A 14,452-nucleotide genomic window follows, 5' to 3' on the forward strand; every position below is an offset into this window, starting at 1 on the left:
AACTATATGCAAATATTGTAATAACCTCACTATTATGAAACATAATAATGCCATTACGCAATGTGTGTGCACATGTATGTATGTGCATGTGTGTATGTGCATGTATGTATGTGCATGTGTGTATACATGTATGTGGTTGTGTGAGTGAAGGCAACCTAAACAATGACCTATGTAAAATGTGTATGAAAAATGTGTATGTACAATATATGTACAGGTATATGTAGCAGAAAAGCTGTAATAAACAAACAAGATATATGTCCTCTGAAGAGGGGGGGGGGATGATGGATGGATTAAAAAATATATATATATATTTTTTAAAACAGTGATCTAACCAGATGTTTCTTCAGCTTGGGGATGAGTTTGGAGAGAATCTGATCGTGGTGCGCCTGGAAGCGCTGCAGTTTGGGAAACCCAGGAATGAAGAAACCTTAGAGGGAGACGGAGAGTGTATGGTTAGACTGCTTCATTACCTTGTGTAAACACACAGATAACTCTTGTGGCTAGAACTCCATAACAGAATGTACTTACTGGTCAATAACTGTAATTCCATGTCTTTATTAAGATTGTATTACATATTCATATATTATTCCACTGGTAATGTAGCTGATTCCTATTATTGTTTGGTCGGACCACAATGCATGACATATCTGTTCGGTTGAATCAATGTTTACGGGATATCTTATTGGTCAGCTCACCGTGCATGGCATGCTTCTGATTGGTCAGTAGCTGTGACAGGGCCCAGAAGGCGTCTTCCTCGTTCATGTACATCAGCAGCAAGGCGGCGACCTGGCTCATGCCCTGGCAGTAGCTCACCTCCTATAGGGTCAGAGGTCAAACTATGTCACATTGATCACCAGGCTACATTTGTCCTGATGTAGCTTTTGTCTCCATAAAGTTAGAGACAGCTCAGTTGCCACTAGTTTTAGTGTTACAAAGCAGTTAATTGCTGAAAATTGGGCTGAATCCTGATGCAAACATGTAAATATTGACATTATTTATGACTGAGGGAAGACTAACACAAACTCACCGTGTTGTAGACTGAATAGGCAGACAGGACATGAAATAAAGACTGCTGTCTGTGTAGACACAGAGAGGAGAGAGAGAGGTCAGTCATTCAGAGACAGAGAGGGGTAATTGCCATGGTTCACGAAACATTCACTTCATACCTTATTATACTATACATGTAGGATCTGAATTTGATCACTCTTTTGTTGCTGAGAATTTTCCTGCAACACAGTAAAGGCAGATGAACTTCGTGATTTAAATCAATTAACTGAAAAGATGAGGGTGCAGCTGGTGCACGATCTCTAATGTTAAGGAGGTCCTGAGTTTTTGCTCGCCTGAGTTTAAAATATCTCATGATAAGCTGCAGACCTTACTATTTACCAAGACAATTTTCATCTATATTTTTTGTAGCTGTCTATTTACTAATAAGTTGTGTATTTATTCCTTGTGTTAAAATGTATTTCTATTAAAAAATATATCTTTCTCTCTACATTGTTGGGAAGGGCCCGTATTAAGCATTTCACTGTTAGTCTACACCTGTTGTTTGCAAAGCACGTGACAAATAACATTTAATTTAATTTGTTCGGAATGATGATGAAAAAATAACATTAAATTGCTAATTAGACTGCGTGTCTGTGGGTGTTTCTCGATATGCATACTCCAAGGGCATTCTCTTGAGTACGTTCTTATTAGGACAAGAGTGTGGGGAACGCATACATTTTACATTTGAGAAGCACTGCGCACTCCCATGCAACTGCATTACCTTTGACCTTTGAAAGTAAATTGCATCATCAACATGTCGGCTTTTCATCTATGCTGGACTTTCAACGAGTACGCTCTGTAACTAATGTTAAATGTCAAACATTTGTAGATCTGGGGGAGAATTACACATCCTTTTTTACCTCAGATTGATGATGTCAGTATAAAGGTTTATAATCAGCACAATGTCACAAGATCAATTGCTTAAAACAGATCAATATCGTTGGTTTTGTACTGTTGACTTTGTCATACATGCTGTGGGCCGCAGGACCTAGAACGCAGCTATCATTTGATACTTCAAATGGCAGTGGATAATTCGGGGGGTCTCTTAATAAAAGTCGCTGGCCATGCACCAGTACACGGACTTGACAGTCAAACTATCACATGAAATAGCAGCCAACCGTTGATAACCTATGGCGGGTCGTGATTCGTTGAGGTTATCTGACAGAAAAGTGGTTTGTTCCCTTTTCCACGATGGCAGCCTCCCGAAATTAACATCCTTCTTTCCAAAATATAGTGTCACAGCATGTATAGGTTATTCCAAGTTTCTGTGTGCCCTTTGCATCGTCTTCGTTTAAACAGATCTACACCCCAAGTGTTTTGTCCCTGTTCTATTGATTTCAGTGTGATATCGATAGAAGTGATTCATTAAAAAAAAGTGTTGCTTTACACTTATCATGTTAGCGACCCACTTGAATCAAAATGCAACACTTCAAAATGTAGCTAGCCGTCTTCTACAAATTCTGCTCTAACCAGTGATGTACACATTATTTCCAGATTCCGTGTGTTTTTTTGAGCTGTGTTAGTTTAACAGGACTCGCAACCTCAGCTCCCCCTCTCGCGCAATCGATTTCAATGTGATAATCGATAGGAGTGATTGACAAAACAGTGTTGCGTTTCTCTTTTTATTTTGGTGACTCCTGTATCAAAATCTAGCTGATTGTGTTCTGCATTGTCCTCTAACCAGTGATGTAAACATATCCAGTTTCAATGTGTTTTTTAAAATCCAGTTTCAAAACAGGGTTTTTGGTGCATGTGCAGTTTATAAGGTGCTTGTTTTACAAAATAAAAGTAATATGATTACTATTGTTGCACATGTATGTGTAGATACTACATTTTATGTTTAGGTTTCCATATATCACAAACTGTTTCTGCATATTGATTTGGGCACTTTAAAACTGTGTTTTGACATTGGGCTACTTATCAATCAGTCTTGTCAACAGGAAACAGTGACCGCATCAAGATTTAGGAATATAAATGTAACTTTCAACATTAATTTCCAATGGTATTGCACTTAACTACTGCTTTAGACTGCCTACTAATCGTGGTGAGAGTTGATGAAAAAAAACTAGCCAATGTTTGCAATGATGAGAAAATAATCGCTGTTTTGACTGCCTGTCTTGCTTGTGTTATATATACACATTATGTATCCAAAGTATGTGGACACCCCTTCAAATTAGTGGATTCGGCTTTTTCAGCCACACCCATTGCTGACAGGTGTATAAAATCGAACACACAGCCATGCAATCTCCAAAGCCAAACATTGGCAGTAGAATGACCTTACAGATGAACTCCGTCACAGCATGCCACCTTTCCAACAAGTCAGTTCATCAAATTTCTGCCCTGCTGGAGCTGCCCCGGTCAACTAGAAGTGCTGTTATTGTAAAGTGGAAATGTCTAGGAGCAACAACGGCTCAGCTGCGAAGTGGTAGGCTACACAAGCTCACAGAATGGGACTGCCGAGTGCTGAAAAGCATAGCGCGTAAAAATAGTCTGTCCTCGGTTGCAGCACTCACAACTGAGTTCCAAATTGCCCCTGGAAGCAATGTTAGCATAGCAACTGTTCGTCGGGAGCTTCATGAAAGGGGTTTCCATGGCCGAGCATCCGCACACAAGCCTAAGATCACCATGCGCAATGCCAAGCGTTGGCTGGAGTGGTGTAAAGCTCGCCACCATTGGACTCCGGAGCAGTGGAAAGGCGTTCTCTGGAGTGATGAATCATGTTTCACCGTCTGGCAGTCCAACGGATGAAGAACGCTACCCGCCCCAATGCATAGTGCCAACGAATGCTTTTGTGGCTGAGTGGAAAGCCTTCCCAGAAGAGTGAAGGCTGTTATAGCAGCAACGGGGTGACCAACTCCATATAAATGCCCATGCTTTCGGAATGAGATGTTCGACGAGCAGGTGTCCACATACTTTTGGCCACGTGGTGTACTTGCCTAATAACATGAAATAGACTGCTTTTGTGTTGTGCTTATGTTTGTAATACTGTTACAACAGACAACACCGTTTTTACGAACGTGTCGATCATGTATTTTGTGTACAACAAGTTTCACCCTCCATGTAAATGAGGGGGAAGCAGCAGCGGAGCTACGAGCAGGCAGCAGAGCAGGCAGCAGAACAGGCAGCAGAGCAGGCAGCAGCTACGTAAACATCTACCTACCAATAGCAACACGGGTTCCAGAAAATCCAAAACCGCAGCCACTCTAATATATAATAGACTGGGGGATCTGATCCTAGATCAGCACTAAGACATACACGAACACCCGCCCTTACCGTAGAATATACGTCTGCTGACTTACTTGAATCCAAATCGATCCATGAACATGATGTGGTTTCTAAACGTCCTGTTCACGTCCAAATCGATCTGTTTGATTTCCTGGGAGAACATTCTGGCCTGTTCCTTCATCCTCTGAAAAAATGTCATTAAAACAATGTATACATTTTCTAAATCCCTTGCACACTTCAAAAGCTTATTAGAAAGAAATGAATGGCAACAGTACACATGATTAATGCTAAATATATATCTTTTTTCAAAATCATAGATTCTATAGTATTTAGGCAACATCTTTTTATATTGACTTAATATCAAAAGCCATAATCCCCTGTCAGTAAACCTCTGTTATTGTGTGATGTGTGTGTGATCTTTGTAACTCCATGTCAACACCATCTGCCTGTTTTCATCTCACATACAGTAACATAATCCTCTCTCTTTATGGAGCCGCAACCAACAAACAATCAAAAACAATGTCACTATTATTAATATTGCTGAATGTAGCGACGGGTGGGTGGGAGTTGGGGTAGTTGTGAAAAGTAATGGTGCTATAAACATGAAATGGTCTTGGTGTATAACATGACAATAATTTTGTGTTCAGCACTCTGGCTTCTGGCTGCAATATGTGGGGGAAGATCAGAATACTCCTATGTATGTTCACGTACTGTATGTCTTAGTGCCTTCAGAAAGTATTCACACCCCTTGACTTTTTGCACATTTTGCTGTGTTACAGCCTGAAGTTAAAAGGGATTACAGTTTTATTTGGGTCACTTGATCTGCATACAATACCCCATAATGACAAAGTGGAATTATGATTTTAGAAATGTATAAAAAAAAATTAAAAAGCTGAAAATGTCTTCAACCCCTTTGTGAAGCCTAAATTACTTCTGGAGTAAAAATGTGCTTAAAAAGTCAGATAACAAGATGCATGGACTAACTCTTTACACAATAATTGTGTTTAACATGATTGTTTTCATGACTAACCCCACCTTTGGGATAGTCAAACACAAATTCAACTACAAACACCAGGGATGTTTTCCAATGCCTCGCAAAGAAAGTGACCTACTGGTAGATGGGTAAAACATAAAGAAGCAGACATTGAATATCCCTTTGAGCATGTTGAAATGATTAATTACACTATGTACAGTATGGTGTATCAATACACCCAGTCACTACAAAGATACAGGCGTCCCTTTTAACTTAGTTGACGGAGAGGAAGGAAACCGCTCAGGGATTTCACCATGGGGCCAATAGTGGTTTTAAACCAGTTACAGAGTTAAATGGCTATGATAGGAGAAAACTGAGGATAGATAACCAACATTGTAGTTACTGCACAATACCAACCTAAATGACAGAGTGAAAAGAAGGAAGCCTGTACAGAATAAAAACATACCAAAACATGCATTCTGTTTGCAATAAGGAACTAAAGTAATACTGCAAAGAATATGGCAAAGAAATTATGTTTTTGTCGTGAATACAAAGCATTGCGGTGGTTGCTCAACTAAAGGTTTTGAGATTATGCTCCGGGACTTAGAGGTCATTTGTGGTTTAGTATGGTACCCTGCGTCACTGCTTCATTGCTCCAGACCACAGCAAGGGGGAGATAGAGCACTGATTATGTTTTTGGGTTCAAAGGCCTAATGTGTCTCTACCTGACAATGAATGGGCGACATAAACCAAATAGGAACTGATAATTGTGCACGACTTCAAAATTGAATTTCAATTCACTGAATGATGAGGATAAAGGTGATTGAATTTAGAACAATAGTGTAAGAATTTCTATTCCTCTGTCCTGCATGCGCACACCCTGAAAAATACACATCTTTTTTTTATATTTCTACTCGTCAGTACTACTTACTAAAACTGTTGTTACACAAAGGTTTTTATTCTAGACAAATGAAGATGTTCAATTATATTCCATGATATTCTTAAGATATATGTGTTGACTGAATATGTGACGTCTGCTAAATAATCAAGTTGATGGCTCAGTCATATAACCTCAGCACATACATAGCTGAGTGAGTCACTCATTCATGGCTTTGGATCAATATAATTAAGTACCAACATTCTTTCTGATAATATTTAATAAAGAAATGTTTTGGTTATCCTGACCTGGACACCATGTATTATAATAGCCCATTATGGGCTGTTAACAGGATAATAGACTCTTGCCAACACCTCTCTGTATTTTCAAATCAAATCAAATCACATTTATTTGTCACATACACATGGTTAGCAGATGTTAATGCGAGTGTAGCGAAATGCTTGTGCTTCTAGTTCCGACAATGTAGTAATAACCAACGAGTAATCTAACTAACAATTCCAAAACTACTACCTTATACACACAAGTGTAAAGGGATAAAGAATATGTACATAAAGATATATGAATGAGTGATGGTACAGAGCGGCATAGGCAAGATGCAGTAGATGGTATCGAGTACAGTATATACATATGAGATGAGTATGTAAACAAAGCGGCATAGTTTAAAGTGGCTAGTGATACATGTATTACATAAAGATGCAGTAGATGATATAGAGTACAGTATATACGTATACATATGAGATGAATAATGTAGGGTATGTAAACATTATATTAAGTAGCATTGTTTAAAGTGGCTAGTGATATTTTACATCAATTCCCATAAATTCCCATTATTAAAGTGGCTGGAGTTGAGTCAGTGTGTTGGCAGCAGCCACTCAATGTTAGTGGTGGCTGTTTAACAGTCTGATGGCCTTGAGATAGAAGCTGTTTTTCAGTCTCTCGGTCCCAGCTTTGATGCACCTGTACTGACCTCGCCTTCTGGATGATAGCGGGGTGAACAGGCAGTGGCTCGGGTGGTTGTTGTCCTTGATGATCTTTATGGCCTTCCTGTGACATCGGGTGGTGTAGGTGTCCTGGAGGGCAGGTAGTTTGCCCCCGGTGATGCGTTGTTGTCACACCCTGACCATAGTTTGCTTTGTATGTTCTATGTTTTGTTTGGTCAGGGTGTGATCTGAGTGGGCATTCTATGTTGGATGTCTTGTTTGTCTGTTTCTGTGTTTGGGCCTGATATGGTTCTCAATCAGAGGCAGGTGTTAGTCATTGTCTCTGATTGGGAGCCATATTCAGGTAGCCTGTTTTGTGTTGGGTTTTGTGGTTGATTGTTCCTGTCTTTGTGTTTGTTACACCAGATAGGGCTGTTTTCGGTTTTTCACATTTCTTGTTTTTGTATATTGTTCTATTTTCATCTTTATTAAAGATGTATCAAAATAACCACGCTGCGTTTTGGTCCGCCTCTCCTTCCCAGGAAGAATCCCATTACAGTTGTGCAGACCTCACTACCCTCTGGAGAGCCTTACGGTTGTGGGCGGAGCAGTTGCCGTACCAGGCGGTGATACAACCCGACAGGATGCTCTCGATTGTGCATCTGTAGAAGTTTGTGAGTGCTTTTGGTGACAAGCCAAATTTCTTCAGCCTCCTGAGGTTGAAGAGGCGCTGCTGCGCCTTCTTCACGATGCTGTCTGTGTGGGTGGACCAATTCAGTGTGTCTGTGATGTTTACGCCGAGGAACTTAAAACTTACTACCCTCTCCACTACTGTCCCATCGATGTGGATAGGGGGGTGTTCCCTCTGCTGTTTCCTGAAGTCCAGAATCATCTCCTTAGTTTTGTTGATGTTGAGTGTGAGGTTATTTTCCTGACACCACACTCCGAGGGCCCTCACCTCCTCCCTGTAGGCCGTCTCGTCGTTGTTGGTAATCAAGCCTACCACTGTTGTGTCGTCCGCAAACTTGATGATTGAGTTGGAGGCGTGCGTGACCACGCAGTCGTGGGTGAACAGGGAGTTCAGGAGAGGGCTCAGAACGCACCCTTGTGGGGCCCCAGTGTTGAGGATCAGCGGGGTGGAGATGTTTTTACCTACCCTCACCACCTGGTGGAGGCCCGTCAGGAAGTCCAGTACCCAGTTGCACAGGGCGGGGTCGAGACCCAGGGTCTCGAGCTTGATGACGAGTTTGGAGGGTACTATGGTGTTAAATGCTGAGCTGTAGTCGATGAACAGCATTCTCACATAGGTATTCCTCTTGTCCAGATGGGTTAGGGCAGTGTGCAGTGTGGTTGAGATTGCATTGTCTGTGGACCTATTTGGGCGGTAAGCAAATTGAAGTGGGTCTAGGGTGTCAGGTAGGGTGGAGGTGATATGGTCCTTGACTAGTCTCTCAAAGCACTTCATGATGACGGAAGTGAGTGCTACGGGGCGGTAGTCGTTTAGCTCAGTTACCTTAGCTTTCTTGGGAACAGGAACAATGGTGGCCCTCTTGAAGCATGTGGGAACAGCAGACTGGGATAAGGATTGATTGAATATGTCCGTAAACACACCAGCCAGCTGGTCTGCGCATGCTCTGAGGGCGCGCCTGGGGATGCTGTCTGGGCCTGCAGCCTTGCCAGGGTTAACACGTTTAAATGTTTTACTCACCTCGGCTGCAGTGAAGGAGAGTCCGCATGTTTTGGTTGCGGGCCGTGTCAGTGGCACTGTATTGTCCTCAAAGCGGGCAAAAAAGTTATTTAGTCTGCCTGGGAGCAAGACATCCTGGTCCGTGACTGGGCTGGTTTTCTTTTTGTAATCCGTGATTGACTGTAGACCCTGCCACATACCTCTTGTGTCTAAGCCGTTGAATTGCGATTCTACTTTGTCTCTATACTGACGCTTAGCTTGTTTGATTGCCTTGCAGAGGCAATAGCTACACTGTTTGTATTCGGTCATGTTTCCGGTCACCTTGCCCTGATTAAAAGCAGTGGTTCGCGCTTTCAGTTTCACGCGAATGCTTCCATCAATCCATCAATGGTTTGGGAATGTTTTAATCATTGCTATGGGAATGACATCTTCAACGCACGTTCTAATGAACTCGCTCACCGAATCAACATATTCGTCAATGTTGTTGTTTGACGCAATACGTACTTTGTACAAGGCAGCATTAAAAACTTTGTGGATGGAGCCTCCTGCGTGGCATATTGGTCCAAGACACTGCATTGCAGTGCAAACTGCGTTGCTACGGATGCTGGTTCGATACCCGTATCGGCCACGACCCTGAGGCGATGGTGGGCTTTTGGTTTCTCTCCCTCTAAAAACAGAAATCAATCATTCTAAATAACAAACTGGCTTTATTTACAAATTAGTAAGAATGTCTCACCCCATGTTCAAGAATGGCCTTTTTCTCGCTCACTTTAGGTTAGTTGAAAAAGAAATCTCTTTTTTTTTAAACAAAGCGATTATTATTATTATTGATTCATTAAGAATGATATAAAAGCCCTTTAGATATTCTCACAGATCAGATTTGCCCTAATGAAAAATGCCCCATAGATATTCATTTAGAATCCTCCAATTCTCTAAATCTAATTATTGGTAGATAGTCACGTCATTGAATTTAAAAAAGATATATATATACTGTAGGCCTACTATAGGCGACATGAGTCTCACTAGTGTTGAGTAATGTGCTGTTAAAAGTGGTGTAGGTCTTATTAATTTAAAAAGCATATTTAAGTTAGAAGCAATTGGATTTGAAGCATTAGCCTACTTGCTGTGGTTAACTATTTCAGCACAGTTTCGCACAGCTCTGAGAAAAGCATGGGCACTGGTCTTGATAAATCGATAAATTTGTTTTTTGTTTTTCTTGGAATAGAAACACCATAATATTAATCTAATTAATTAAGCTATATTTCTTAAAATCAAACCCATAACCTATGTTCTTACAAAAAAAGGTAATCACTGCCAAAGGTTTTAAATTCTCTTGTATAATGTTGATGTTCTGATAGAGCTGCAAAATCTGGATCCCTATAAATCAGCTGGGCTAGACAATCTGGACCCTCTCTTCCTAAAATTATCCACCGCCATTGTTGCAACCCCTATTACTAGTCTGTTCAACCTCTTTTTCGTATCGTCTGAGATCCCTAAAGACTGGAAAGCGGCCGCGGTCATCCCCCTGTTCAAAGGGGGAGACACTCTAGACCCAAACTGTTACAGACCTAAAGCCTAAGAGGAAAACCTGGTTCAGTGTGCTTTTCAACAGACACTGGCAGACAAATCCACCTTTCAGCAGGACAATAACCTAAAACGCAACGCCAAATATAGACTAGAGTTACTTACCAATACAACATTGAATGTTCCTGAGTGGCCTAGTTACAGTTTTGACTTAAATCGTCTTGAAAATCTATGGCAAGACATAAAAATAGCTGAACACCAATGGTCAACAACAAACCTGACAGAGCTTGAAGAAAATTGTACAGAGACTTGCCCAGAAAGACTCACAGCTATAATCACTGCCAAAGGTGATTCTAACATGTATTGAATACTTATCTAATTTAAAATATATTAGTGTTTTATGTTCCATTACTACTTTGACATTACAGAGAATTTTGTGTAGATTGTTGACAATAAAAATAAAAATACATCTATTTGAATCCCACGTTGTACAAATGTAGGGGGAAGACAGGGACATTTCTGTATCATACCATTACCATACGAATCACAGGGTATTTATCTCTGGCCGGGTATTCAGGGTATTCAGTATTGTTGAATAGGTTGTTTTTCATTGACTCTAACCATGTAGTGATCCTGGTTTCTGATAGCAGAGCCTTGCACAAGGACATCACTTTTCCTGAGACCTGAAGTAGCAGTCAACTTCAAATCATAACAGCAGAGATTTCATGGTTTAGTGGTCCTGAGTGACCACTGGCTTTAGACTGCATTGTGCTGGTTGGAGCATGGAATCAAATCCCTGTGTGTTGGATAAATGCTGGGTACACCTATGCACTGTTTAGAGTAGATGCTTGATGAATCAACAGTGCATGTGTGTGTGCGCGTGTTAGAAACTGGGTACTCTTTTACCTCATACTTCCCCTCGTTCTCATTCTTCAACTTCTCCACATCCAGCATCAGGGCCCAGGCCTGGCCTCTCAGCTGCAGGGGGAGACCCTTATACACACGCTTTACCATCTGAGAGGAGAGCAGGGTAGACACAGGAGAGACAGGGGTTAGACAGGGGGAGAATGGGGAAAAACAAAATGGCAGGAGTTGAGGCAGAAGTGTAAATGTTCAATGAGCATTTAAGACTAATATAAACATTTATAAACACAAGTGAAGGGTGTGGTGTGTGTCTGTGTAAGTGAGAGAGAGCGAGAGAGAGCGAGAGAGAGCGAGAGAGAGTGAGAGAGTGCGCGAGCGCGAGAGAGAGAGAGAGAGAGAGAGAGTGAGAGAGTTATTCTCACCCTGTCACTGTTCCAGTATTTATCCCATTTTTTCACCATCTTCAGCCATTTTTCTACCCTTTCAATTTCCAGGTTCTTTTTCTGTCAGGGCGAAACCCGAAAATACATTTGAAACTAGGCAAAATGTTATGTATGCAAAATGAAGACACATTAACAAGACGCATTTACACATACAGTATAGTACAGTACAGAACACAGTATTTACAATGTTTCTTCTAAAACTACAACCAAATGAACTCTCTTTGTGGGATCATATAAAAGATCACTTGACGTGAGAACCTGGTGTCCTGCCCCCACTGCCATGACTGGCATGTGTTGGTTTGTACTGTATTGACATGTAACATTGAGGAGAGCGTATCAAGTTCTGCCCAAGGTTAAATGTGGTATTAATTTAATCAATCACAGCCACATGACCGGTTCTAAGGTGTGAGGAAGCATAGCTCCCATTCCAGAAGTGTGTGAGATGCCTAAGGATCGGCTTCACCTTAGATGGATGCCTGGGGCATGTGGACCTGCTACAGGGTTTCACTAAGTTAGCGGAAGGTCATGGATTGGCTAATACATACACATCGAGCACGCACTAAGCATTGACATATTTCCACGGACACACACACTACAGCTGTACCTGGAACATTACACATAGAGGTCACACTTGAAAGGTTAGTTAGTAGATTCTGTACACCACTTAACGGAAACTGTCGTGTGTCTCTTGACTCTTTTGATGCACATATTGCATTTCCACTTCTTACCTTCTCCTCATGTGCACTAGGGGCTGGCAGATCCTCGTCACTGTGGAAAAAGAATGGACAACAACAGTAAGATTCAAGTAATGTGTACAATACTGTACACAGAAACCCAGTTTGACTTACTGCAGAAACCCGAAACGGTCAGTGACTCTGTAAATACTGTAATCTGCATCCTCCCAGGGGTCAATCTCCACCCCCTCCTGTCTGCCCTGGAATAACACACAGACACAGACACATCAGAAACAGCACACAGCCCAGGGAAAACATGCAGTAAGTTGGCCTGTTGCTTTAAAATGGTTAAATCAAGTCAGGCATTAGGGCCTTTGAATTTGAGCCATTGGGAAAAACACAACACACGCTGTTCTCTAGAGAACAATACACTTGATTTTAGTACAAGCGCATCACATCGCTGTGCCTGTCTCAAAGATGACACAAATGGATGCATTGTGTCTATTTATGCTGTGTTAAATCGTGGCCAATATAAAAGACAATCTCATTGCCTTATGTACATCGTGGCGCAGATATTGCCCAAGGGGCAGAGGACAATTTTCTTTCAGGACTAGTCAATGGACTACATAGATGTGGCCAACTAATAGAAAGCATAGAAAGCTATCAGAAAGCAGGTTGCGGGCAAAGAGAGAGAGGGTCGATACATACAGCCTACAGAAACCAAACCATGCCATCACAGATGAACGGTCTCAGCGATGATGCCCTGAGGGCACACTGCAAATGGTGTGAGTGTGAGAAAGTGAGAGGGCTAAAAATAGATCCTATAGTGGAAGTCATTTGGGGAGAGAAAGCAAAGAGAGGAAAGGGGGAGATGGATGTAATTAAACAGTGAAAGGGAGATGAGAAGGAATGTGTGGAAAGCGAGAGAGAGAGAGAGAGGGTGTGGGGGGAGAGCGAGAGAGAGGGGGAGAGAGCGAGAGAGAGACACATGGTCAGAGAACCTGCTTGGACTTTCCAATATTCCTCCAAGCATACCTATGTCTGTGGCCTGGTGGATACCTGACTCTTTCTGCAATCAACAACACAATCAGAAAAACGGCCAGTCGGCTGCTTTGTTAAGGGACAATGTGGACCACCCAGACTTTCAATGTAGCAACTGTTTGCTTGTAGAGGACTACAAGATCAAAGTGACTACTCTTGGCAAACAAGTGGCGAATCTATACAAGCTACTGAGGAATCCACACCCGCTTACTTTTTCTCTCTTTACCCCAGTAGCGGGACGCCGCTCTGGCCTGATGGAAGTGTTGTTGCCGTGTCGGCTCTCCACAGCCGACTGGCCGGTACTCTGCAGAGATTCCTCACATGAAGGGGTATCCCCCTTCCCTGGAGAATGGAGCTAGTAGGATGCTCCTGGATGACTTGGGGGATGTTCCTGTTCTCAATATTGCCAACCAGCCATGGAGATACGTCACTCGCCATGGAAGTCGAAAACAGCGTCCTCTGGTAATGGGAGCCTCATTGGAGATATTAAGCCCGGACCGGACACAGACCAGAAACAGCTTTAATGCCCTGGATCTAGAGGGTTCCGGCACGATCTTCCCTGGGGGATTGTGGTTCGAGATCGGATCCGGAGGTACTCCGGCCTATTCATCATCCACAATGGATACTACAACTGGCTCGGGTCCATCGGGCCCCACCACCCTTCGGTCCTCGAGGGGTTTGTGAAACCACTTGAGGCGAAAGAATAAATGGACTTCCTCAGCCATTGCACCAGCTGTCATCATCGACAGTTCTATTGTAAGAAACACCTTGGTTCCCAGGGCAAAATCCCTGCGCTATCCTGGAGCACAAGTACAGGACATTACAAGGCTGCTTCTGACCGTTCTACGACAGATGCCGTGAGCTGATGCTGTCATAGTCCATGTGGGGTCAAACGATATCAGGAGGGCTAGATCGGAATTTCTGAAAATGGATTTTAAAGAACTGATTCTAGCACTGAAAGATTCCAAAAAGCGGCCAATTATTTCAGGTCCTGTACCATCGTTGGGCCGCGGGTGTGAAAGTTTCAGCAGGCTACTGGCATTACACACTTGGCTAAAAGATTGCAGTATTTCTGTTCGAATCACTTTTTAAAATAACTTTGACACTTTCTGGAAACAGATAATTCTCTACAGGAATGACGGAGTCTATCCAAATC

The 14,452-nt window shown here is 42.2% G+C and overlaps 1 protein-coding gene across 2 annotated transcripts in view; it reads right to left on the reverse strand.

Annotated features, from left to right (window-relative positions):
• si:ch211-288d18.1 (USP6 N-terminal-like protein) overlaps positions 1-14,452 on the reverse strand; it is a 43,475-nt gene that overhangs the window by 4,972 nt on the left and 24,051 nt on the right. For both annotated transcript variants that reach the window (XM_024418454.2, XM_024418455.2), the window contains 8 exons: positions 12,430-12,515; positions 12,310-12,349; positions 11,561-11,641; positions 11,181-11,288; positions 4,347-4,456; positions 1,028-1,076; positions 696-816; positions 333-427 (listed from right to left, as the gene is read on the reverse strand). In XM_024418454.2, coding sequence (XP_024274222.1) covers positions 333-427; positions 696-816; positions 1,028-1,076; positions 4,347-4,456; positions 11,181-11,288; positions 11,561-11,641; positions 12,310-12,349; positions 12,430-12,515 — 690 coding nt within the window. The remainder of the gene's footprint in view (positions 1-332; positions 428-695; positions 817-1,027; positions 1,077-4,346; positions 4,457-11,180; positions 11,289-11,560; positions 11,642-12,309; positions 12,350-12,429; positions 12,516-14,452) is intronic.

Source organism: Oncorhynchus tshawytscha, linkage group LG04, assembly GCF_018296145.1.
Source record: "Oncorhynchus tshawytscha isolate Ot180627B linkage group LG04, Otsh_v2.0, whole genome shotgun sequence".
Taxonomy (NCBI): domain Eukaryota; kingdom Metazoa; phylum Chordata; class Actinopteri; order Salmoniformes; family Salmonidae; genus Oncorhynchus; species Oncorhynchus tshawytscha.